At 41.5% G+C, this 26,852-nt stretch overlaps 1 protein-coding gene across 4 annotated transcripts in view; it reads left to right on the top strand.

Moving 5' to 3' along the window:
• The window catches only part of PRKAR2A (protein kinase cAMP-dependent type II regulatory subunit alpha), a 131,446-nt gene that overhangs the window by 91,572 nt on the left and 13,022 nt on the right, over positions 1-26,852 (top strand). For all 4 annotated transcript variants that reach the window (XM_039546730.1, XM_039546732.1, XM_039546731.1 and 1 more), the window contains 3 exons: positions 2,010-2,116; positions 16,004-16,157; positions 24,533-24,634. In XM_039546730.1, the coding sequence (XP_039402664.1) occupies positions 2,010-2,116; positions 16,004-16,157; positions 24,533-24,634 (363 nt within the window). The remainder of the gene's footprint in view (positions 1-2,009; positions 2,117-16,003; positions 16,158-24,532; positions 24,635-26,852) is intronic.

The raw sequence follows: 26,852 nt of genomic DNA, 5'->3' as shown, positions 1-26,852 counted from the left end.
TTCACTAATGCAGTTGTGTTACACAATATCTTGTGAGTGAGTTTGTAGAATCTTATGTATCAGAGAGGTAACCGTGTTAGTCTAGTTCTGTAAAAGCAGCAAAGAATCCTGTGGCACCTTATAGACTAACAGACGTTTTGCAGCATGAGCTTTCGTGGGTGAATACCCACTTCGTCAGATGCAAGGGCAGGTAAATATAAGCAAGCAAGAAGCAAGCTAGAGATAACGAGGTTAGGTCAATCAGGAGAGGAGGCCCTGTTCTAGCAGCAGAGGTGTGAAACCACACACACCACACCAATAGTTAGCTCAGCTCACCAACCAAAACAAAAAACAACTGCCAACTCTGTCATCTACATACTACACCACACCCACCACAGGACAAGGACCACATCCCATCACACACACCCACACACATCACATTCACACATATACATATATAATATATATAATATCAATGCCCATATGCCCCTGCTATGTACATATGCCACAAAACTGGACAGTCTCTAAAGAAAGGAAAAAAATAAATGGATACATATAATATATATAAGAATACAGAAACCTGAAAAGACTGAAGCCTCCCTGGGATACACAGTGCCCATCCTGCAGCAAAAAAATCCAAAAAAAAAAAAAAGACTTCAGGAAGAGACAGAGCTTTCTGTCTGCTTGCAAATCAGACACCATCAGCTCAGGATTAAAGAAAGACTCAGAAAACACTGACTAAACAAAGAACTAGTTTCTCCTCCTCTTTTCCTCTCCTCAACTGCACTCACAGGGCCTCATCCTCCTGATTGATCTAACCTCGATCTCTCTCTCGCTTGCTTATTTTTGCTTGCTTATTTTGCTGCCCCTTATTTTTCTGACTCTTGCATCTGTTAGTCTATAAGGTGCCACAGGATTCTTTGTAGAATCTTAAAATGCTGTAATGTATTGGGCATGTGCATCAGCTATGCTAGTAATTCTTATTAAAAAGGAGTTGGTGAGCATGCACAGTATTTTAACCTCCTATGTTTTTTTTTTTTTTGAGATTTCAGGATCACACGTTCACATCACAACAAACTTTGAATTTTTTTTTTTTTTCTGCTTCTTCCCACCCCCCCAAAATAAGGCACTTGAGAGCTATAGTAAAGTATAAGTTATTGCTTACAATGTCTATTCTCTCTTTTTTACACACATACTTTAAATACGTGGTTAAAACAAACAGCTTTCAAGCTGAGACTGTCTTCTCAGTTTAAATACTAGGCGAGTTTAAGATGAGAAAATAAGATTTCTGGTGAAAAGTTAGACAGCACTTCTAATATAGTGGTGCTTACAGATACTGCTGTAATGAGTCATATTGTAAAACTAGTGTAGTAAATTTTAAAATGCATTAAGCAGCATAAACACTGGATTAGGGGTGTTCATGAGTTGCATTTTGGGAATCTGTTGTGGTTTAAATGTTAAAGTTAGCGTATCTGATAGTGGACGGCAATTACAGTGAAAGTCAATTATCAGTGGTTTTAAGGATAACAAATATAGTTAGTCTCTAAGGTGCCACAAGTACTACTACTGTTTTTGCAAATATAGGAAAGAAGTTCAGCATTCATATAAGGCCATTAAATGGCACAGTGATAGAGACTGTGATGGTTAAATATGGCGCTGTTATGTAGACATAGATTTAGTGAACCATATCTTCAGCTGATGTAGATCAGCATGTCTCTATCAAAGGAGCATTATATGTTTACACTTGCTGAGAATCTTTGGCATTGAACCCATAGCAGTGGATTAAGCTGTTCAGGCTTGAACTACAAATCAGCATTTTTGTCAGAAAATGCAATGCAAGCAAACCCTTGAGATACTAAATATTAAAATAAAATTGAAAGCTGTTTAATGTCCAAATATTAAAATAACCCAAATATTCCTATTCAGGATATGAAAATCCATGTGCCTTACTACTCACTGCCAGAACAAAAGTTGAATGAACCAGTCTTTTTCCAATGAATAATGTTAATGCGGGTTTTTTAACCTTCCAGGAGCAGCTGTCTCAGGTTCTCGACGCCATGTTTGAGAGGAAAGTGAAACCTCAGGAACACGTCATTGACCAAGGAGATGACGGAGACAACTTTTATGTCGTTGAGAGGTAGGAAAATGAGCCATTGACTTATATGAGTTCTATGGAGATTAAAAATCTAGAACTCATAATTTCTGTTTCATTTCAATCATTCTGGAAATAGTAGGGAATTCCTATAGACTTAGTACCTCGTACAGCTTTTGTTTTTCTTAGTTTTTTCATTCACTGGCATTAGGGATTTTTATAAACATCTTTCCTCTATTATTTGGCCTAATCTTCTGTACTAGGTAGCTATTTTAAGGTACCCAGTTGTTAGTCACTCAGTCTATCTATTCTCTTGCAGATCAATGGGTTCTATATATCTGTGTAATTAAGAGATTCTCCCTTTCATATGTATAAAATAGCTATATATATTTTACCTTTTTATAATACACCAGAGTTTCTCTGAATACCTTTATCAGTGTTTCTTCTTATAAGCATCTCCTAGTGACAGTTCTGTTGATGAACACCTACTTCATTCTTCTGTAGATATGAAGAATATACATTTGTGGCTCCTATAAACTGTGATGTTAATAAGAATAATCATGAATAATGTAAGGATAAGTGGTTGTGGGAACAGGATCTTGATTCAGCCACAGATGTTGATTCATGTAATTATCAGATGCTCCGCTTTCAAATAATGGCACTAAAGATTTCAAAGCAATTCCTTAAGACAGTGCATTTCCTTTGGATTGTCATTTATGGTATTTTTAGGGAGTTTACAAAGCACTTTTATGTTAGCTTCTGGTAACCTAGTTAATTCAGCCAAATTCCTATTTTTTTTTCCCCCCCAGATGGTATGACGGTAGTTGGTACTTTACTGCTGTCACAACTGTGGGCAAAACTATGCAGGTCAAAAAGACAATATATTGAGAATAAGTGAATCAAGCCTGCTAGGGTAGTATTGTATGACAGTTGAGACCTGACTTGGAAATGCAGGCTCAGCAGTGTCTGCTGTACTGTTTGTTCCACAAATCATCATCTTTGAACGTCTAACATTATCTATATTCTTTTATTGTATCTATTTTCCATGTCCAAAAGCGTATTTCCCTAAAGATACCACATTGACTGGATTTCTACTCTTGGGTCACGCACTTCTGGTTTGAGTTAGGTGGAAATTCCTTTGTTTTCTAAAGATTTTAGCTCTTTAAGCCATCAGTAGGTGTGTCTTGTACACAGAGCAATTGCTGGTGCCCTAATGTTCTTGAGAACCTTTCCTTACAGTTCCTTTCTGATCATGGTCAACAAAGCAGCTCCTTATTTGAACTGTAACTGTTGTGGCAGATTTCAGCTCTCCACCTGCTTGGAGATGTTAGGCACAGGCGTTTCTGAAAGCCTTCTGGCTCTGGTGTAGAGCAGTAAATTCCACCATCAATGCCTTTGAGGCTTGGGTTTTTGAGTCCACTTTGCTTCAGAGGCACTAAGATGACTCTTTGAGGTTCCCTGGATGCAGGGTGAATTAGGAATATAGGACTGGGACTGGAAGAGACTGTCTGGGTCATCGAGTCTAGCCCCCTGCTATTGCAGGCAACCCTGGCATATTCTCCCATTCACAGATTTATCAAGCTCCTTCTTAAAACTAGTTTGAGTATTTGCCCCTACTACTCCTATTGGAAGGCTGTTCCAGATCCTCATTCCTCTGATGGTTAGAATCTTTCTTCTAATTTCCATCTTAAATTTATTCATGGCCAGTTTTGCCCATTTGTTCTTGTGCCAGCATTGTACTTTAGCTTAAATAGCTCTTCTCCCCGATGTATTTATAGAGCGCAATCAGATCCTTTCCTCTCTCAGCTTTCATTTTGTTAGGCCAAACAAGCCACAGTCTTTGCCTTTCCTCTTGGAAGATAGGCTCTCCGTTCCCCTGATCATCCAGTGGAACTCCTTGCCTGAGGAGGTTGTGAAGGCTAGGACTATAACAGCGTTTAAAAAAGAACTGGATAAATTTATGGAGGCTGTCCATTAATGGCTATTAGCCAGGATGGGTAAGGAATGGTGTCCCTAGCCTCTGTTTGTCAGAGGGTGGAGATGGATGGCAGGAGAGAGATCACTTGATCATTACCTGTTAGGTTCACTCCCTCTGGGGCACCTGGTATTGGCCTCTGTCGGTAGACAGGATACTGGGTTAGATGGACCTTCGGTCTGACCCGGTACGGCATTTCTTATGTTCTATGTAAATAACCCTTCTCTGCACCTGTTCCAGTTTGAGTTCATCTTTCCTAAATGTGGATGACTAGAATTATACACAATATTTCAGATTAGGTTTTAGCAGTGCTTGCATAATGTCATTAGTACTTCCTTTTCTCTACTGGAAATACTTCACCCGATGTATCGTAGGATCACATTTGTCTTTTTCCCAGTGACATTACATTGGTGGCTCCTAGTCCTCCAGCGATCAATTAATCAATCCAGGTTTTTCTCCTCTGTCATTTCCAACTGATGAGCCTCCCTCCCCCCAGCTTATAGCAGAAATTTTTCTTTTTAGTCTCTAAATGCATGATCTTGCACTACATGCTAATAAATTTCATCCCATTTCTGTTACGCCAGTTCTCAGGGTCATCCAATTCTTTCTGCATAATAATCCTATCCTCCTTTGTATTGACAGTGTCTCCCAAATTTGTATCATCAGCAGATTCCATTATCACACTTCTACGTTTTGTATCAAGGTCATTAATTAAAATATTAAATAAGATTGGTCCCAGGACCAATCCTTGGTGAACTCTGTTACAATCTCCCTCAAACCTGAAAGTTTTTCTTTCAGCACAGCCCATTGTCCTCTCCCTTTTAGCCAGTTCCCTAACTGCCTTGCAATACTTGTGTAAGAGAGTCTCTCCCTCCTTTGCACAGGAGCCGTGACACTAGTTCCCACTCAATACAGAGGAAGGGGATTTTATTCCAAATTCTTCCTGATTCCCAAAAAAGAAGGGCGGGTAGAGGTCAATTCTAATTTCAGGATGCTGAATACCTTCATCAAGGTACAAAAATTCAAGATGGTCACAATCGCAGCTATTATTCCATGTGTGGATCTGGGAAACTGTTTCACAGCCCTTGACCATCAAGATGCATATTTTCATGTTGTGATACGCCTCTCTCATAAGAGATTCCAACGATTCATGTAGGTCAGGGAGTCCTCCCTTTCAGACTCTCTGCCACTCTCTGAGTGTTTACAAAAATTATAGTGGTAGTGACCTCACAGCTTCACCAGGGGGAGTAGTAGTCTTTCCTTATCTCAAATTTGACTTCCCCAGGTGCGTTCCTACATTGAAGTACAAACCATAGTAAAGAAGGCTGAGTTTCTCTTCCTCAAGCACTCCATCAGCTCAATACTGCAAAGTCCTCCCTCTTACCTTGACAGTTGATAATGTTCAAAGGGGCCACTTTTGATGCCTCGACATCCAAAACCTACCTGAGAACAGATTTCTCAGTCTGACATACTTAATTGCACAAGTCCAGTTGAGACCACAGGTCGCTGTGAGATCATGCCTGCAGCTCCTCATGCTCCTTCCAAATAGGCTTATCTGCACTGCTTACAAGCCTGCCCAGGACAGTTTATACACAGTCTGAACAAGTAGCTCGCTATTCCCAGCTGTGTAGTAGTATCCCTCAACTGACTGAAGAGTCCGGAGAAGGTTTGCTCAGGGTTCCCTTCAACCATCTTCCTCCCACTGTCACAGTAGTTTTGGCCGCGTTCCTCCTTGGAGGGGGAGCTCATCTGCTTCACCTCTCCTCCTGGCTGGCCATCAATCTCCTTCTGATGGCCAGTCTTCTCACTCAGGACTTGGGGAACATTTGTCACCTCCACCTGAACACTCTGTGGTTCAAGGCTTGGTACCTAGGCAGCTCTCAGTTAGAACTCTCCTGTTCCAGAAAGGTTAAAGAAGTCCTAATCAACAGCAGAAGGGAATCCACACAGAAAATTTACCTTCAGAAAGTCTGTGCACTTACTTTCCTCTGTTTCCTGTCAGCTCTCCCATTTCGGAGGTTCTAGAAGACTTTTTTATTCTGAAGAAAGGAGGTCTGTCTTTGAGCTCCATTAAAGTCCACATGGTGGCCATTACAGGATTTCATTCTCCTGTGGAAGATTTCTTGGCATTTGCTCATCCTGCAACTTCCAGATTCATCAAAGTTTATCAAATCTCTTCCCAAATGGCCAAGAACCCACCACAGCTTGGGATTTGAATTTAGTTCTTAATTCTCTGATGAAACCTCCCTTTGAACCACTAACTGCTTAGAATTACAGAAATATAGGACTGGAAGGGACCTTAGTAGGTCATCTAGTCCAGTTCACTGCACTGAAGCAAGACTAAATATTATCTAGACTGTCTCTGACAGGTGTTTGTCTAACCTGTTCTTAAAAATCTTGAATGACGCAGATTCCACAACCTTCCTTGGTAATTTCTTCCTGTGCTTCACTACCCATACAGTTCCTAATGTCTAATCTAAATCTCTCTTGCTGCAATTTAAGCCCATTATTTTTTGTCCTTGTCCTGTCCTCAATGGATAAGGAGAACAATTTATCATCCTCCTCCTTAAAACAACCTTTTATGTACTTGAAGACTGTTATCATGTTTCCCACCCCCTCAGTCTTCTCCTCTCCAGACTAAACAAACCCAATTTTTTCTCATAGGTCATGTTTTCTAGATCTTTAATCATTTTTGTTGCTGTCCACATCATTCCCAAAGTAGGGTGCCCAGAACTGGACACAGTACTCCATCTGAGGCCTTATCAGTTTTTGGGTAGAGTGGAAGAATTACTTTTCTTGTCTTGTTTACAAAACTCCTGCCAACAAATCCCAGAATGATATTCACTTTTTTTGCAATAGTATTACATTGTTGACTCATATTTAGTTTGTGATCCATTATAACCCCCAGATCCTTTCTGCGGTACTCCTTCCTAGGCAGTCATTTCCTATTTTATATTTGTGCAGTTGATTATTCCTTCCTATGTGTAGTACTTTGCATTTGCCCCTATTGAATTTCATCCTATTTATTTCACACCATTTCTTCAGTTTGTCAAGATCATTTTGAATTCTAATCCTGTCCTCCAAAGCTCCTACAGCCCCTCCCAGTTTGGTGTCTTCTGCAAACTTTACAAGAATACTCTCTGTGCCATTATCTTAATTATTTGTGAAGATATTGACTTGCACTGAGCCCAAGACAGAGCTCTGCAGGACCCCAGTTGATATGTCCTTCCAGTTTGACTCTGTGAACCACTGAGGTGCAATTGTGCACCCACTGTATATGGTAGGTTCATCTAGGGTACCTTTTCCCTAGTTTGCTTATGAGAATGACATGTAAGACAGTATCAAAAGCCTTTCTAAATTTGAGATATATCACATTTAATTCTTCCCTCCCATTCACAAAGAAGGATTTTAGTTTGGTCTGACATGATTTATTCTTGACAAATCCATGTTGACTGTTATTTATCACCTTATTGTCTTCTAGATACTTACAAATTGATTGTTTGATTATTTGCTCCATTATCTTTCCAAGTACCAAAATTAAGCTGATTGAACAACCCAGGGAATTATAGACCATATTCCCCTTTTTATAAATAGGTACTATATTTACCTTTTTCTTGCCCTCTGGGATCTCTCCTGTCCTCCATGAATGCCGAAAGATAATCACTAATGGCTCAGAGATTCATCTTCTGTTCCTTAAGTATTCTTGATGTATTTCATCAGGCTCTGCTGACTTGAAGACATCTGACTTGTCTAAGTAATTCTTAACTTGTTCTTTCCCTATTTTAGCCTCAGATTCTACCTCATTTGCACTGGTGTTCACTATGTTAGTGGTCCAATCACTGCTAACCTTTTGGTGAAAACTGAAACAAATTTATTTAACACTTCAGCCACAGCTGCGTTTTCTGTTATTGTCTTTTCGTCCTTATTCAGTAATGGGCCTACTCTGTCATTAATCTTCCTCTTGCTTCTAATGTATTTGTGTTTTCTGGTTATCCTTTATGTCCCTAGCTAGTTTAATCTCATTTTGTGCCTTGGCCTTTCTAATTTTGTCCCGACATGCTTGTGTTGTTTTTTTAATATATATTCATCATTTATAATTTGATCTAGTTTCTGCTTTTTGAATTTCTGGTTATTGAAGATCTATTGGTTAAGCTAGGGTGCTTTGTTACTATACTTCTTATCTTTCCTGTGCATTGGGATAGTTTGCTCTTGTATCCTTAATAATAATATTTGTTGGGTTTGAAAACTGCCTTTCTAGCGGTGCAGTTAACTATGCTTGAAGACTTGGTGAGTTAGGTGATTTGATGGTGAATCCTGTCTCTTACGCTATCTTCTTCAAAGATAAATTATCCCTCCAACCATACCTGGGTTCCTACCCAAAGTCATCTTCAGCTTCCATATCAGTCAGGCTATTCATCTGCCAGTTTTCCACACTAAACCCCATCAGACTACAGAGGATGCTGCCCATCACACGTTGGATGTTAGGAGAGCATTAGCACATTATTTGGACAGAACTAAACCTTTTAGAGTCTCTCAGAGACTATCTGTATCTATTGCAGACATAGCCAAGTGAACATCAGTGTCTACCCAGAAACTTAAGTGGGTTTCAGGCTGCATCCTCTCCTGCTATGGAGCTGCTATTCATCTGATTGCTGCTATTCCTATAATATTCAGTTTCATGTCGTATACTGGCAGTTCTAGCTCCTCCATTTTATTGCCCAGGCCCTTGCATTAGGTAATAAAGGTAAAAAGGTAATAATTGGAGATATACCAATCTCCTAGAACTGGAAGGGACCTCAAAAGGTCATTGAGTCCAGCCCCCGCCTTCACTAGCAGGACCAATTTTTGCCCCAGATCCCTAAGTGGCCTCCTCAAGGACTGAACTCACAACCCTGGGTTTAGCAGGCCAATGCTCAAACCACTGAGCTATCCCTCCCCCTTTATAGGCATTAGTGTACAAACATTTGTTATTTGTCTGACCTTGCCCAATTTCCTAGCTGGATTAGGTATAGTCCTTGCACTAACTGTATCACCCATCTGACTATTGCGCCTATCAATATTGGTGTTTGCTTTCTTTTGGGAGTCCTTACACCTATCCTCTGTTGATGGCCCTTATGCTTCCCTTATAGGCTTATTGTTCATAGTGTCTCTGTTAACTGCATGTGGCATTGGTAGTTCACTGTTCACTGCTAGAGTGGCCTTCTGTTAGCTTACTGAAATTGTGTTTTCTCTTGTCTGTATTCCATATATAATTAAGTAATATGGTTCCAAGGGTCAAAGTCCTTTGTAGACATAGTAGGCTATTTCCCTGTTCTTCTGGCTTCAACCTTAGCTTTCTGGATGAAAGGAGAGTGCCTCAGCTGATAAATGTAAAGTAGATCTTGGAGTTATAAGTGGATAGTCTCTGAAAGATGTCCGCAGTGTGCAGCAGAGAAAAAAAAAAAAACAGGATGTTAGGAAATAAAAAAAGGATAGGGAAGAAGAAGACTATTATTATATTTATATATATATATAATCCAATCCCGCATCATCTCTCGAATACTGTGATGTGGTGTCCTCTCCTCCTCAAAAAGATAAGATATTCTAGCACTAGAAAAGAAAAAAAAAAAACTAAAATTAAATAGAGTTTAGAGAAGGTGAGGAAAGAGGAAAGAGGCTAGACTCTTTCAGTTTGAAAGAGAAGACTAAGGACATGAGAAGAAGAATAAAATCAATATAATGAGTGAAAAAGAGAGAAGAAAAAGTTGAAGAGGAATATATATATTATATTATTCACATAATACAAATGAAATTAATAGGGCAATTAAATTAATAGGCAGCAGGTTTAAAACAAATAAAAGTTCTTCTTCTCTTCTTGTGACACCAACTTGTTAGACTCCCTTGAGGGGAGGGGGAGGCTAGGATATAACAATGACTAATTAATAAAAAGGGGGAAGGGATAAAATGCTGGGCTAAGTCCATATAAATGGCTATTAGTGGATATGTAAGAATGGTGTCCCTGAGGATGAGATGGATGGAGGATGAGAGATGGCAGATCATTTGATGTTTGGATCACTCCTCAGGGCACCTGGCACTCCAGGGGCCTGGGGGCATTGGCCTGTGGTAGACAGATGATGGGGCTAGATGGACCTTCTGACCTGACTTATATTATCTTCTCTTTAGGCCTCAACTGAGACTGGTAACTCTTGGATTGCTTTGGGGTATCTCCTGAAATGTTCACAAGCCTGACTCAGACATAGTTGGAATTGACCCAGCAAACTAAATTTAATCTTTCGGTCTGAAAGGCTTTGAGGCAGGAATGCCAACTTGTGGGTTTGTTGCAAAGCTTTCCCACACCTGATACACTATAGTTTCTGAGGGTATGTCTATAGGGATGATTTAGTTGGGTTTGGTCCTGCTTTGAGCAGGGGGTTGGACTAGATGACCTCCTGAGGTCCCTTCCAACCCTGAGATTCTATGATTCTATATTACCTGCCGGATCGGCGGGTAGTGTTCGATGTGTCAGGGATCGATTTATCGTGTCTCGTCTGGACACAATAAATCGATCTGCTAATAGACACCTGTACTCCACCTCAGCAGGAGGAGTAAGTGGAGTCAACAGGGGCGCCATGGCAGGCGACTCGCCGCCGTGAGGACGGCCAGGTAAGTCGAACTAAGATACTTCGACTTCAGCTGCACGAATAGCATAGCTGAAGTTGCATATCTTAGTTGGAACTCCCCCTCCCCCCCCGCTAGTGTAGCCCAGGCCTGAGTTGCGGTGTCTGTGCAGGAAGCATCAATATGGTGGAGCTATCTGCAAGTGTTGTTGGCACAGAGCTGCACCCAGTGCTTGTTTTAGAAATAGCAGAGTTCAAAGATAACTCATATCCAATGCCAGGGTATGCAGTCATCACTCCTAACTGCTGCTTGACTGATGCTGCCAGCTAGGACTTAACTTAGTGGACTCTATTTGTTCCTAAATATATTTATTAAAGAGTTCCACTTGCTGCTATTTCTGACAATTCTCTTATTTCTAGGTGGCAGTTGACACCCTATGGGAGGTAAATAATATTCTCTCCAGTTTGCTGTTGAAGATTATAGCTTTGCACCCAACATTAAGTCTATATAAAAACCTTGATGTGGTGGTTTTTCTGGGGTTCTCTTTCATGAACAGATTAATTGGCTGTTTTTCCTCTAGAGATTACATCTTTCATAAATTCTCCTTGACTAATGTCTGTTCCAAGGAATGACTCTATTAGGGTATTCCTCAGATGCATCGTTCCTGCTCAGACACTTCCCTTATAACCTTAAAATGTAGGAAATCTTCGTCTTTTCATGAAGGTAGGTATGATTCAGAGGTACTGCCATCGACCATCCCTGACGGTTGGCTTGGTGGCAGTGCAGCGTCTGCTAATGCATATGGGACTCTAGGTATACTTGGTCCCGCCTCAGCACAGCGGGATGGAGTAGATGACCTCTGTATCAGAGGCCCATTTGAGGTTCACTACTCTGTTAGAAACTCTTGTCAGGCCTGGCATACACACTGTGTCATGATATTTCTTTAAAAGGTGACAGGTAATATATCATTTGAAATCTAATAACACACTGGTCATTAATGTCACTGAAATGTTTTTGTAACAACTCTGTATGTGAAATTATGGATACTCTGATATTATGTCCTGGAGACTGTAAACAGACAAAGGGTGAGAAAACAGGTTTCTTCCACAGGGAAGGAAAATGCGGTGGCAGATGCATTGTCCAGGAAAGAGGGCTCTAACCTTCTGCCTCTGGGTCAGCCAGTGGCTAACCCTCCTGCAGCATTATAATGGGGGAGGTGTGACCCTAAGAGCATCCCAGGGCCAGAGGGTAGGGGGCTCCTGGGTATCATGTAATGAGTTTCAGCTGGCCTGACAAATTCAGTGTACCCCAACTCAATATTCTTGCATGATATATGTATGTGGTGTGTATTAAACATTATGGATATATGCTAGAATTATGACTAAAATGTGTTTAAATCAGGAATGTCAGTGAAAATTGGTAAACATTGGTTTAAATCAGGAATGTCAGTGAAAATTGGTCTGCCCTAGACAAAGAAATGTTTGCTTCTCTGACCAGTCTGGTCATCAGGCAGCGAGAATGAAGGTCTGTTTACATATTAGGTAACCTAAACTAGCAAGCTAACAACTGGGGGAGGAGACAGCATGGTCTATACCCAGGAAGAGAGAGAATCTACTGATTGTATACAATATTACTGTATGATAAGTGTGTTGAGCGAGGTCTTTTATGAAAGCCTATGACACACACTGGTGATCAGTATAGTTGTGAATTGTATTTATTAACACTACATAGGGAATTATGAATACTCCTTAATATTATGCTTTACAATCTGTGACCCAAACAAAGGGAGAAACAGGTCTCTCCCAGACAGGAGGGAACGTTATAGCTATCTCCCTGTCTCCAAAGTAATTAAGCAAGGTGTGACTAAAACAACGGAAGCCCCATTTACATAGAAATCAGATGGGGAATGAGAAGCCCACAGGAAGGGAGGAACAGCAGGGTCTATGAACTTTGAGAGAGATGCTTTTCAAAGGTGTCAAGGTTTCCTCCCCCACTCTGCACTTTAGGGTACAGATGTGGGGACCTGCATGGACCCTTCTAAGCTTAATTCCCAGCTTAGACCTGGTAACACTGCCACCAGCCAGAAGTTAGTGTCTGGCACACTCCCTGTCCCCCCAAAACCTTCCCTGGGGAACACAGATCCAAATCCCTTAGATCTTAACACACGGAGAAATTAACCATTCCCCCCTCCTTTCCCCCAGACTTTCCCCTCCCTGGGTTGCCTTGAGAGGCTTCACACAGATCCAAAACTCCTTGGATCTTAAAACAAAGAGGAATTAACCATCCCCCCTCCTTTTTCCCCCCACCAATCCCTGGTGAGTTCAGACCCAATTCCCTGGATCTTAAAACAAAGAAAAATCAAGCAGGTTCTTAAAAAGAGAGCTTTTAATTAAAGAAAAAGAAAAGGTAAAAATTATCTCTGTAAAATCAGGATGGAAAATGCATTACAGGGTACTTAGATTTATATAGCCAGAGAAACCCCCTCTAGCCTCAGGTTCAAAGTTACAGCAAACAGAGCTAAAAATCCTTCCAGCAAAAGAAACATTTACGGGTTGAGAAAACAAACAGAAGACTAACACGCCTTCCTGACTAGGTACTTACAAATTTGAAACATGAGACTGATTCAGAAAGATTTGGAGAGCCTGGATTTACATCTGGTCCCTCTCAGTCCCCGAGAACGAACAACCCCCAAAACAAAGAACACAAAACAAATACTTCCCTCCACCAAGATTTGAAAGTATCTTGTCCCCTTATTGATCCTCTGGTCAGGTGTCAGCCAGGTTTACTGAGCTTCTTAACCCTTTTCAGGTAAAAGAGACATTAACCCTTAACTATCTGTTTATGACAAAAGGTTTATTAGACTATAAAGGGAGGGCAGAGAACATCCCTAAGTTATCCATCACTAAACAGGCACAAGAGGCTAGAGCTCTTGCAGCTGAGAAAGATGGATCCTTCAACCCAGGAGGGGATGAAGTCTCTGGAAACTGGCTATAGGTAAGAAACCCGCAAAGGCAAAGATCTTTCACTTATGAAAACAAGGGAAGCCAGCATCTTGTACTTCTGTGGAAGGTTCTCACTGAGGGAAAGTCAGCCATGGTTAGGGAGACTGGTAAGAGAAACCATCTTGAACCAAAGCCTGTAGCTTCCTAGATAAAGTTTTAGACGTTTAGATGCATTTTCACTTTTATTTGCCTGTAGCCGTTTCTAACTGTATTCCTTTTACTTTGCAGCACATCACTTTGTCCTATTGTTAATAAATTTGTTTATTTTTACTATAAACCAACTCAGTGCTGAGTTTGCATGGAAGAGTTTATATACTCCAGTTAAGTTAATAAGCTGTAATGTGCTTTTGCCTCTTTAAAGGAACAGATAAACCTTATTATTTCTCTGAACTGTCCAGGAGAAGGCTGGTGATTGCAGAGCACAGGGTTTGGGGAAAATTCAGGATGGGGAGTGTGTTGGGGTCACCTTGCTAGTTGTAATCAAGGCTGGTGGAAATCAGAGTGGGGCTGGGGGTCTGTAGATAGGCTGCTGGGTCAAAATTGCTGACCCAGGGCTGGTTGCATAGTGCATAGGCATTCAGGGTGTGACCTGCATATTTGTTGCTGTGAGTGTCCCAGTAGCAAGTCATTGTGAGCCACTCAAGGTTACAGGGTAAGAGGTGATAAATCCCTCACTGGTCTGGATTACACCTTTGAAAACCATGACAACTTCTTATGGTCTTTTCCAGCTCTACATTTCTGTGATTCTCTTATTGTAAATGGAATAACCAGAGAAACTCATTTGGACTGCCCTAGTACTTGGAATACCTGTCCAATGCAGCAAAAGCCCTCTTGGTGCATCTTCTCAGCTTAACTGAAGGAGACACATTCATACCCCTTCTTTCCCCCACTCCCAAATATAGTTTGACCAAATGTCTTTTAAAGAGCCAGGCACCTCAAACATCAGAACTATCAGCAGTTAACCTAACTGAAAAAGCTCCTAAACCCAGTGACATCTGCTAGGCATAGTGTTATGCAGACAAAACTACACAGGATCGTTTTAGGGGGCAAGACAAAGATGCCACATTTATTATGATAACACAATTTGATTTATGATTAATAAGTAATATCTAATACCTATGTATATACACATATCCACACACACACATCCATCAGATGTTCTGCAGCTGCTGTATAGTTACCAGTCCTGAACATAGCTTGAGTCTGTGGCTTGAGTCTGCAGCTTGGGTTCATAGCTTGTGGTGGCTAACTGGCCTGGAAAGCCGAGCACAAGGAAGGGCTGGGTCTGCGCTCCCATGTTGGCAGCAGAACATTACCCTCCAAAGTCTTCCATCTCACCCATCCTTTTCGTAGGCTTTAGTTTGAATCCGGAGTCTATAGGTCTTGCTGTGTCACGTTGCCTCTGGGTTCGGTGTGATTGAGCACCCGTCAATTGCAGACGTGACTTTCAGCCTCGGACCTGGCTTTGATCTTCCTTCTATTGTACCTTTGTTCTTTACTTTTTAGGGTGGACTCTTCTTACTTTGTTAGGGCTCTTGTCCGCATCTTCAGCCCTTGGTGTTTGAACTCTATTTCATCAAGACAGGCTGGTGCTGGAGGTTGATTCCATCATCCATACATACCTCATTCACACTTCTCAACTAATAAGATTACAGCAGGGTTTTGCAAAAGTGAAGGTTGCAGCAAGCTTACAAAATGGAGTAAGCGTTTGTAAAATGGAGTTTGAATTTACAATATGGCAAACAGTGAACAGAAGTAGACAAGTGTAGTGAATGGCAAACAGTGAACAGAAGTTACAATACTGAAACAGTGCAAGTCTCAGTGATTTAAGCAGGAAGTGGATTGACGTGAAACTTACAAGGGCAACTGGCTGAACAGCTATGGCTCTTAACAAGCATCTTAATTGTCAATTAGCCACTTATTGGGGTAACCGATTTTATGAATGAATGTTGTTTCATTCATAAAACTTTACTTATGAAGTTACATTAATAAAGTGAACAATGAAAAACAATTTTATTCATCAGTTCTACAATAGCAAAGTCAGGAAGCCCAAGTAATAATTTCAGAAGAAAGCAGGGAGCCCTGATCAAGACTGTCAAAGGGAAGCTTCAAGGAGTTAAAATGCATTGTGAAGGGGGAGGTGCTTTGAAGGCATCTTACATAGAAATAGCCTACAATCAGATAATGGCAAACTGGGCAGAGCATGTGCTCTTTGTACACAGATCAGAGATAGGAGAACTAATTTCTGTACTGGGAAAACGTTTGCATAATTTGTATTTGAGCCAACTGTTGAAAGCACTGTTTTATTAGCAGTGCTGTAATTTGGTCTAATGAACAGTATTTTTTCCTTTTTCCCAGGGGATTGTACGATATCTTTGTAACACGAGACAGCCAGCCTCGTTGTGTCGGCCGTTACGACAATCACGGCAGTTTTGGGGAACTGGCGTTGATGTACAACACTCCTAGAGCCGCTACCATTGTTGCCACAACAGAAGGAGCCCTTTGGGGACTGGTAAGTGTGGAACATTATTCTCAGGTGCATCAAGTGTTAAACACTAATTAATGCACCACGTCCGTCAGCCGTAACTTTTTCCCATTGCGTGTCTGTATGCAAATAGCTATTTTATCATGATTGATTATTTCAACCCAGAGTTCATTGTGCACTTCCCTAAAACAATCTGTCAATAAATCATAACTCCAGATCGATTAGGGAGGGTCATTCGATCACTTCAGAGGGGCTACAATGTAAAGCTTTTGCTAGTTAGTCTGTTTTTTTCATACTGCCGAGGGATAAAGAGAAGGTAACGAATGCAGGTATTTTATATTAGGAGAGCAGCCCCACCCATCTAGGACTGGGGAGGCAAGAATGTTAACTTCTTAGCATCTTCCTCTCTCTCAGGGGAACAGTTGTCGTTCTCTTTCTCGTTAGCCTGTCAAGTAATCTGAAGTGCTCACTCTGAGGTTGTAGGAAAAGACACCAAAAGATTTGTTCACCTTGCCAAGGACAAACTCTGGCTTTCATGATGTTCATGTTCCCTGCTTCGCATTACTGTGGAAGAGGTCCTAGGGTAGGCACAACTTAGAGAGTTGTTCCCACCTTTTGGGCTGATAGACAATACTGCTGCTTTTGTTTCTGGGTTAGCTTGTTAAATGTGACTTTTAGAAATCAGAGCTTCCTATATTGTCCTTTTCTCTACAGTATTTGTGTAAGGTCTACCTTCATAGCGCTCTGCGTTACTCATCTGCTGTGCTTCACGTCATAAAATGACTGTAATACCACAGAAGCCTTTGAAGTTTGTAGTATAGTACACAGGGCTCCTCAGCAACTATCAGTAAAGGTTGACTGTGCATTATGACCTTGATTATATGATTGATAAGCTATTACGCACCAGCGTGTTTGTGAAATCTCAGTGCACACTGAGAAGATTGACTTCTCTTTTTGTTTGCAGTTCATAAAGGAAAGGAAAGATTCTGATAAGCTAACCTGGGAGTAGTGTGGGGATCTAGTTAATTTCCGTAACAAAACAGGCTAAAAAATGTAAAATGAACCACCTGCACATGGAGCTAATTAGAAAACGTGAATAAAATGACTTTTTATTCCAGTTACCTTTTAGCTGAAATGAAGTTGATTTGCCTAGCCATAATTATGGTTATTTTCCCACGATCCCTTTGCCTGCTCTATGCTTTTCTCTTTACCATATCTTCATCACTCTGAAATAGCACTGTCTCAAGCACCTCACTTCAGCTCTCAGCTACTTACTAAACCACAGGAATGACTCTCACTCTCTTCCACTCAGGAGCCTTTAGCTACCTCCACAGCACTGCAAGCCCATCTCAGCAAGAGTCAGAGACTAAGATCAGTAATCAAATCTAGGTCTCTTGCAAAGCAGTGAAGAGTACTTACTCCCAACATCTGATTTATCTTGCTCCTGTGCCACTGAATACTTCTGGAGAGAGACTCATTAACATGCATACTCCCCTCTTTCAATTCTGCCTTCCTCCTGGTCAAACAGAAGCCCTTCTCCTCCCTCACTGACTCTCAAACCCACATTCCCACACTCATTCCTAATCTCTGATGCCTTCCTGAAATCATCCTTTGCTCCTGTGTCTTCTGCCTCTCCACACAGGATGTAACCAGCTATTACAAAGAAAAGATCAGCAAGATTTTGCTGTGACTTCATTTTCCCCTTGTCCCCCAAAACTCTGTTTTCCTCGTGCTTTTCATTAGGTGTTTCTCACTCGCTCTTCTCCTCCAATGACCCCATTTTCTCTTTCCTTTGGCCAAGACTGAACTTCTAGTCTTCTCTCACTGCTAACATCACCGTCCTTTCTGTCACTCAGGGCCACAGATTGAGTGTCATCCCTGACTCAGCCATCTGCCTACACCAATACTCAAAGCCAGTGGCTCTCAACCAGGAGTCTGGGGACCTCTGAGGGGCAGCGAGCAGGTTTCAGGGGAGCCGCCAAGCAGGGCAGCATTACACTCGCTGGGGCCCAGGGCAGAAAGCCGAAGCCCCACCACATGGGGCTGAAGCCTGGGGCCCTGAACTCTGCCACCCGGAGCTGAAGCCTGAGCAATGTAACTTCATGGGGGCCCCAGGCAATTGCCCTGCTTGCTACCCCCTAACGCCGGCCCAGACTTTTATATGCAGAAAACCAGTTATTGTGGCACAGGTGGGCTGTGGAGTTTTTATAGCATGTTGGGGGCGGGGGGGAAGGGCGCTCAGAAAGAAAGATTGAGAACCCCTGCTCTGAGCTGTGCCCAGATCTTACCACTGTTTCCATCATCACCTCTCTAAGATCTGGCTCTTGCTCTGCCAGCATACCTAAAATGCTCAGCTAGGCCCTCTTGAGACCTTGAGAAGTCATCAAGCACAGCCCCCTGCACAGAGGCAGGACCAAGTAAACCTAGACCATCCATGACAGGTGTTTGTCTAACCTGTTCAAAAAATCTCCAATGACAGGGATTCCACAACATATTCCGGGTTTAACTACCCTTATAGTTAGAAGGATTTTCCCAATATCTAACCTAAATCTCCCTTGCTGTAAATTAACCCTGTGATGGGTTGGACCCCCTTCCGGGATGCCACCTGATGTATTGGGGTCCCACTGAGCCTGCCCGTTCCACCAGCCTGGGCTCCCTCATCCTGTCCTGCTGCACACACATACACACAGGTAGGGACTCACCCAGCTATAGAATCGCACAGAGTCTGTGTGGGAGGACTCAGCTTGGGGAACTGCCCAGCACAGAGGTGCACACACCTTCCAGAGTGTAAACCCAAAATTATATGGTCTTGTGCTATATAGAGATCTATACAGTGTAAGCTCATGAAATTCACTCCCTCCCTCAATGTGGAGGAAGATATGCACAGCTACTCCCCCCCTCCCCCATCCTGAATTGAATCTAAAACAAACTGGGTTTTAGAATAAACAAAAAATAAGTTTATTAACTATAAAAGGTAGATGTTAAGTGATTATAAGGGATAGCAAACAGAACAAAGCAGATCGCTGAGCAACTAAAACAAAACACACAAACTAAGCTTATTACACTAAATTAACTGGTTAATATTAGCAAATTCTTACCCTAAGTGTTGTTTTATGCAGGTTGCAGAGTTTCTTGAAGGTAAACTGCGCTGCTTGCAGCTTGAATCTCCAGGTATTTGTTTCACTGGCTGCCCTTTATCGCCAGGGCTCAGGCCTTGCCCCCAGCTTAGTTTCTTTGTTTCTTCAGGTGTTTTCAGCAGTATTCCTTCTTGGGCAGGGAGACAGTGGAGAAGAACCAAGAAGAACCCCCTTCCCAGCCTTAAATAGGATTTACGTATGGCAGGAATTCTTTGTTTCCTAGTTTGTCCCCCACCCCCTTCCAGTAGAAAAATACCAGAAGTCCAAAATGATGTCCAGTACCAGGTGACATGATCACCTGACCCTGCAGTGTTAAAGCAGCATCCCAGGAAACTTCTCAGTCAGAGGGAGATTAGCATCTTCAAAGTCCTATTGTCCTTCCTAATGGCCCATCCAGGCTGTTTGCATATTGTCTGGTGGGCGTTCCCCAGGTGAAAACACAGTTGTAATTATTACATAGTCAATATTTTAAACTTCAGATGCAGAAATGATACATGCATACAAATTGGATAATCACATTCAGTAAATCATAATCTTTCCAAAGATACCTCACATGACCCATCTTGCATAAAACGTATCTTAGTTGTGCCATATTCATACCATAAGCATCTCTCTGACTAATATGGGATGTATGGTCACAAACCCCATTACTTCTTGTCCGACCTTCAGTGGACATGAAGGACCAAATGAACACTGTCCTCTTTATAACAGCTCTTAACATATTTGAAGATTATCAGGTCCCCCCTCTGTCATCTTTTCTCCAGACTAAACATCCAGTTTTTTAACTATTCCTCATAGGTCAGGTTTTCTAAACCTTTTATTATTTTTGTTGCTCTTTTCTGGGCTCTCTCAAATGTATCCACATCTTTCCTACAGCATGGCACCTACAACTGGATACAATATTTACTTCTCCAGCTGAGGCCTCACCAGTGCCGAGTAGAGTGGGATAACTCTCTCCCATATTTATATATGACATTCCTGTTAATATACCCCAGAATGATATCAGCCTTTTTCACAACTGCATCACATTGTTGACTCAATCAGTTTGTGATCCACTATAACCCCCAGATCCTCTTTAGCAGTACTACCACCTAGTCAATTATTCCCCATGTTGTAGTTATTTCTTCCTATGTGTAGTGCTTTGCATTTGTCTTTACTGAATTTCATCTTGTTGATTTTAGACCAATTCTCTAATTTTCAAGATTTTTTTAAATTCTAACCCTGTTCTCCAAAGTGCTTGCAACCCCTCCCAGTCTAATGTCATCTTCAAATGTTATAAGCATACTCTCCACTCCATTATCCAAGTCATTAATGAAGATAGTATCAGACCCCAGTGGGACTCCACAAGATATGCCTTCTCACTTTGACAGTAAGCCATTGATAACTACTCTTACAGGAGTATGAGTTTTCAACCAATTATGCACCCACCTTATAATAATTTCATCTAGACCAAATTTCCCTAGTTTGCTCATGAGAATATCATGCAGGACTGTGTCAAAACACTTAGTAAAATCAAGGTATATCATTGCTGCTGTGTCCCCCGCTAGGCCAGTAACCCTGTCCAAGAAGGAAATTAGGTTGGTTTGGCATGATTTGTTCTTGACAAATTCATGTTGGCTATTTCTTATAACCCTTTTATGCTTTAAGTGCTTACAAACTGACTGCTTCATTATTTGTTCCAGTATCTTTCGAGGTATCAAAGTTAGGCTGACTGGTCTATGCTCCTTGGTCTATGCTCCTTTGTCCCCCTTCTCAAAGATAGGTGCTGTTTTCCTTTCTCTAGTCCTCTGGGACCTCACCCACCCTCCATGAGTTCTCAAAGTGACTCCCTAACTGTGACTCCTTCAGTAGTTCCTTAAATACTCTAGGATGAATTTAATCAGGCCCTGCCATCTTAAATATACATCTAACTTATGTAAATAGTCTTTAATGTGTTCTGTCCCTATCTTGGTTTGTGTTCCTTTCCCCTTGTTAATATAACTGTGCTGAGTACCTGGTCACCATTAACCTTTAAAGTGAAGAGTGAAGCAAAATAGGTATTAAACACCTGAGCTCTCTTGATGTGATCATTGATTGGCTCTGCTTCCCCACCAAGTAGGAGACATCATCATTCGTTCATATTCTATATATTTTAAAAACATCTTTTATTGTCTTTTATGGCCCTTGCTAGGTGGAACTCATTCTGTGCCTTAGCTTTTCTGATTTTGTCCCTACATGTTTGTACTATTCGTCCCTTAGCCTGCTGAGAAGAAGTTCTCAAGAAAGCTAAATATTTCTGATACAAAAATATGAGGTGAACAACCCCTGCAGATATTGGGCAAGCTTAATCTCATTTGGTCAAACGCTACTACCTAGTTGATCAAGTCACCCCTTAACCTTCTCTTTTAGTTAAATATATTGAGTTCTTAGAGTCTAGCACTATAAGGTATGTGTTCTAATCCTTTAATCATTCTTGTGGCTCTTCTCTGAACCCTGTCCAATTTATCAACTTCCTTCTTGAATTGTGGGCACCGGAACTGGACACACTATTCCATGACCAGTCACACTAATGCCAAAAAGAGAGGTAAAATAACCTCTCAACTCCTATTTGACATTCCCTTCTTTATGCATCCCAGGACTGCTTATGCTGTTTTGGCCACAGTGTCACTTTGGGAGCTCACGTTCCACCACGAGAATCCATCATGACCCCCCCCCCAACCTTTTTCAGAGTCACTGCCTCAAAGGATAGAGTCCCCCTTCTGTAAGTGTGACCTACATTCTTTGTTCCTAGATGTATATATTTAGCCATATTAAAACACATATTGTTTGCTTGTGCCCAGTTTACCAAGTAATCCAGATTGTGCTGAATTGCTGATTTGTCCTCATCATTATTTACCACTCCCCCAATATTTCTGTCATCTGCAAAATTAATCAGTTATGATTTTATATTCCAGGTCATTGATAAAAATGTTAAATAGTATAGGGGCAAGAACTGGTCCCTTCAGGACCCCACTGGAAACACATGCTTAATGACAATTTCCTGTTTACAGTTACATTTTGAGACCTATCGGTTATCCAGTTTTTAATCCATTTAATGTGTCATGTTAATTTTAATATCGTTCTGTTTTTTAATCAAAATGTTGCGCAGTATCAAGTCAAACGCTGTACAGAAGTCTAAGTATGTTACACCAACACTATTACCTTTATCTGCCAAACTTGTAATCTCATCAAAAAATCAGGTTAGTTTGACAGGATCTATTTTCCATAAACCCATGTCGTTTTGCATTAATTACTACCCTCCTTTAATACTTTATTAATTAAGTCCCGTATCAGCCTCTCCACTATCTTTCCTGGGATCGATGTCAGGCTGACAGGCCTATAATTACCCAGGTCATCCCATTTACTCTTTTTAAAAATTGTTACACCATTAGCTTTCTTCCAATGATCTGGAACTTCCCCAGTGCTCCAGGACTTACAGAAAATCAGCATTAACTGTCCAGCAAGCTCATCAGCCAGCTCTTTTCAAACACTTGGATGCAAGTTATCTGGACCTGCTGATTTAAAAAGTCTAATTCTAGCAGCGTCTGTTTAACATCCTCCAGAGATACTAGTGGAATGGAGAGTGCTGTCACCATATGAGAGTATATCCTCTGTTTTTCCCCCAAATACAGAACAGAAATATTTACTGAACACTTACGTTTTTCTGCATTACTGACAATTCTACCATTTCCATCTAGCAATGGACCAATAATCAGAGTCAGGATTCTTTTTGTTCCTAATATATTTTTAAAAGTCTCCTTCTTCTTGTCCTTAACTCTGTTGGCTATAGATTTCTCCTTGTGTCCCTTTGCTTCCCTTATCAGTTTTCAACAATTCCTAACTTCTGATTTCTATTACAGTAGATCCTTTTTACAGCAGCCATCAGCAATGCCAATTATTTGATTAATACAGCACAATTTTAATAGACTTTTTAAATGCAATATTTATAAACTAGCATTTGCAGCTGTGACGGGTTGGATCACAGAAACTCCTGGAAGCTGCCACCTGATGTGCCCAGACTGCTTCTACCCCTGCTTTCCCTGCCAGCTCAGGACCCCAGCACCCTGTCTTGCTGAGCCAGACACACCCGTCTGCTCCAACACAGACCCAGGGTCTGAATTACTTGCCCCAAAGCTGCAGGTTTACCTGAAAGCAGCTAATAGAAGTGTTCCTGCCTTTAACACTCAGATGCCCAACTCCCAATGGGGTCTAAATCCAAATAAATCCATTTTACCCTGTATAAAGCTTATGCAAGGTAAACTCATAAATTGTTCACCCTCTATAACACTGAAAGAGAGATATGCACAGTTGTTTGCTCCCCCAGGTATTATTACATACTCTGAGTTAATAAGTAAAAAGTGATTTTATTACATACAGAAAGTAGGAGTTAAGTGGTTCCAAGTAGTAACAGACAGAACAAAGTAAGTCACCAAGCAAAATAAAATAAAATGTGCAAATCTATGTCTAATCAAACTGAATACAGATAAAATCCTCACCAGTTCCAGAATGCTCCCTTTTACAGACTAATCTCCTTTTAGGCTGGGTCCAGCAATCACTCACACCCCTTGCAGTCACTGCCCTTTGTTCCAGTTTCTTCCAAGTATCCTGGGGGGTGGAGATGCTCTCTCTTTAGCCAGCTGAAGACAAAATGGAGGGGTCTCCCAGGGGTTTAAATAGACTTTCTCTTGTGGGTGGAGACCCCCTCCTCACTCCTATGCAAAGTCCAGCTCCAAGATGGAGTTTAGGAGTCACCTGGGCAAGTCACATGTCCATGCATGACTCACAGTTTTTACAGGTAGCATCCATTGTTTACATGCTGCCTTGAATGTCCTCAAGTAGACTTCTTATGTGGATTGGAGCATTCCAAGATCCATTGTCCTTTCAGTGTTTCTTGATTAGGTACTTAATTTCAACATTCCTTTCTCCAGGAACTGACCAAATGCTCTACTAAGGTTATGTAGAAATCAAGCCAGTACACAGCCAACATTCATAACATCGAATACAAAAATGATACATGCATGCAAATAGGATTAATTAATTCAGTAGATCATAACCTTTACGGAGATATGTTACATGGCATATGTAGCATAAAACACATTCTAAGCATATTTCCATAGAGCCTTATGGGAGGTACCGTCACAGCAGCATTCCTGCTTTGTGGGGAGAGAGCATCAGTCTGCATATCTCTTAAGCACTTGCCATTTTGTCCAAAGGAAATAATCTACTTTTCTATCCTTTCTCTTACAGGATCGAGTGACGTTCAGAAGAATTATATTGAAAAACAATGCGAAGAAGAGGAAGACTTTTGAATTATTTATTGAGTCTGTGCCCCTTCTTAAATCGCTGGAGGTAAAGCTGTTTTATTAGCATTCGCTTTCGAGAGTCTGCTGTTATTGATGCTTTTCAAGTAGATAGGATTCTTGTTGGATCCTTACTAGAGCACAGTTTGAAATAGAAGTTACAGTAACACCACCTTAGTAGAACAACTTAATTTCTTTTACAGCAGTTACGCAAAAATTTTGTTCAAATCCTTCCTTCAGTCACAAGTGGAATGAAAGGTTGCTGATTTAATCTTAAATACTATATGTACCCTTCTTCAAAGTCGCCATGCATTCGGAAAACAACATTGTTTAAAGCAAGGAATGGGAGTTAGGGGGTCAGGGTTCTCTTTCAGATTATGGTACTGATGTGGTGTTAATTTACACAGGGACTTAACCTCTCTTTGCCTCGGTTTCCCCATCAGGGGTGCTCTCTAAGGCTTAATTAATGTTTGCAAAGCACTTTCAGATCCTTAGATGGAAGGTGCTAGAGAAAAGCAAAGTATTATGGTTAGCTGTGACTGGCAGTCTTTGCTCAAGGGGTGGAAAAAACATGGTGGTACAGGTCAGGACAGAGGTGTATTGGCAAATCTATGGGAGGAAACGTCCACAGCCCCTGCCCTCTGTACCTGGGTTAAACCAGCTCCATCACTGGGACCTTCCTGAGCACTAAGTGTCTCATAAATATTTAGGGAAATAGAAAAAAATCTCATTAGCATTTTTGGTGGCTTATTGCATGGCGAACTTTGTTTATATTGTATGTAGAATAACTCATTTCATTACATTTGAGGGACGCATGCACAAGATTAGTTGAGTAAGATTTAAATGCATTACTGATGTATCATCCTTGGTGTAGAATTAGAACTTTCTGAACTGTTTTTGCTGCCACGCTTGACCCATCAGTTCTCTCTTGAGAGGCTAAGTGGACAAGAAGAAATGTGAGCTTTAGTGTAAGATTAATCTCTTTAAACTATTGTCTCTTCCCTGTACATGAAGACTCAGGCATATGAAATACGTATAACTGCTTTCTAATTTTTAATTTCTAATTTACCATCATTAAAACAACAAGCCTTTAAACTGCAGCCAAGTTAACACGTTTGACTTTTTCCCCTTGCAAATTAGTCATACATACATAGGGTCAAATTCAGCTCTGGAATAAATGAGTAAACGCCACTAAAGTCAATAGAGTCAATCTCCATTTACTCCACTGTTGAATTTGGTTCTCTGTCTATGACACTAGAAAAAGCAATAACTCCCAGGCGCTCACTGTCAATTGTATGGCATGCTGATCTCAAAGGCATAGCAAGCATTCTTTTTGGTGTAGTACACAAGAATAGGAAAAGCTTCACATGGTTTCAGGTCCTAATTGCTCAGGAGTGCCATCAGCTCTCTCTCATCCTTCCCATGCCATCTACTTCTACCCCACCAGAATGATCAGATCCAGTTACTGCAGATTGTATCTTCGCAGGTCATAAACTTCTTTCTGCACCGGTTAACCCTCCCAAAGCTTTTCCCCTAGAAAATATCCAGTGTCAAGTTGATTTATCCTAAATGTGAGGGTTGTGTCTGTGATGTTGTATTTACATTTGTAAAAAAGGCCATCACCTAGTTTCTGGGCACCCTTACAGCAATTAAAATTACATATAGCTTAGATTTTCATCCCAAATGACAAGACTTGCACCATCATGAAGACATTTCAAGGTTCAGAGACAGAGCTGTCAAAGAGAATCTAGAACCATGGGATTTCTTCTGATCACTTAGCTGGAAGATGACATAGCTGATGTCCTGGGAGTTAGTTACAAACTCAAATCCATCATGTGGCAACACTTTGAACTGCAACTAGATGTGTTGGCTAGATATTAACCAGAGGAGATATTTCCCTATGGCAGTGTTTCCCAAATTGGGACACCGCCAGGGGCGGCGAGTTATATGGGCCCGTGGGGCCTAGGCCCCACCAATAATCCAGGAGCTGGGCTCAGCCCCACCAATGTTTGGGCCCCAGGCCCTGTGCTGGGGGTCCCCCCGTTGCTACACCCGGCGCTCTCACTCACCGCAGCGGCAGCTCCCGGGAGAGGCTCCAGCAGCGACTGGGCTCACAGCCCATTGGCCGGGAACCCCAGCCAATGGGAGCTGCCGGGGGCGGTGCCGGAGCTGCCTGGCCGCGCCTCCACAGCAGGGAGGGGGAGCGAGCCACAGGCAGCGGCTGAGCCCTGGGCAGCCATTGTGAGCAGCAGCCAGACACAGACGGT

The sequence above is a fragment of the Mauremys reevesii genome, linkage group 7 (assembly GCF_016161935.1).
Source record: "Mauremys reevesii isolate NIE-2019 linkage group 7, ASM1616193v1, whole genome shotgun sequence".
Lineage (NCBI taxonomy): Eukaryota > Metazoa > Chordata > Testudines > Geoemydidae > Mauremys > Mauremys reevesii.
Note: the sequence above shows the minus strand (reverse complement) of the source record. Positions and strands in the feature narration are given on the sequence as shown.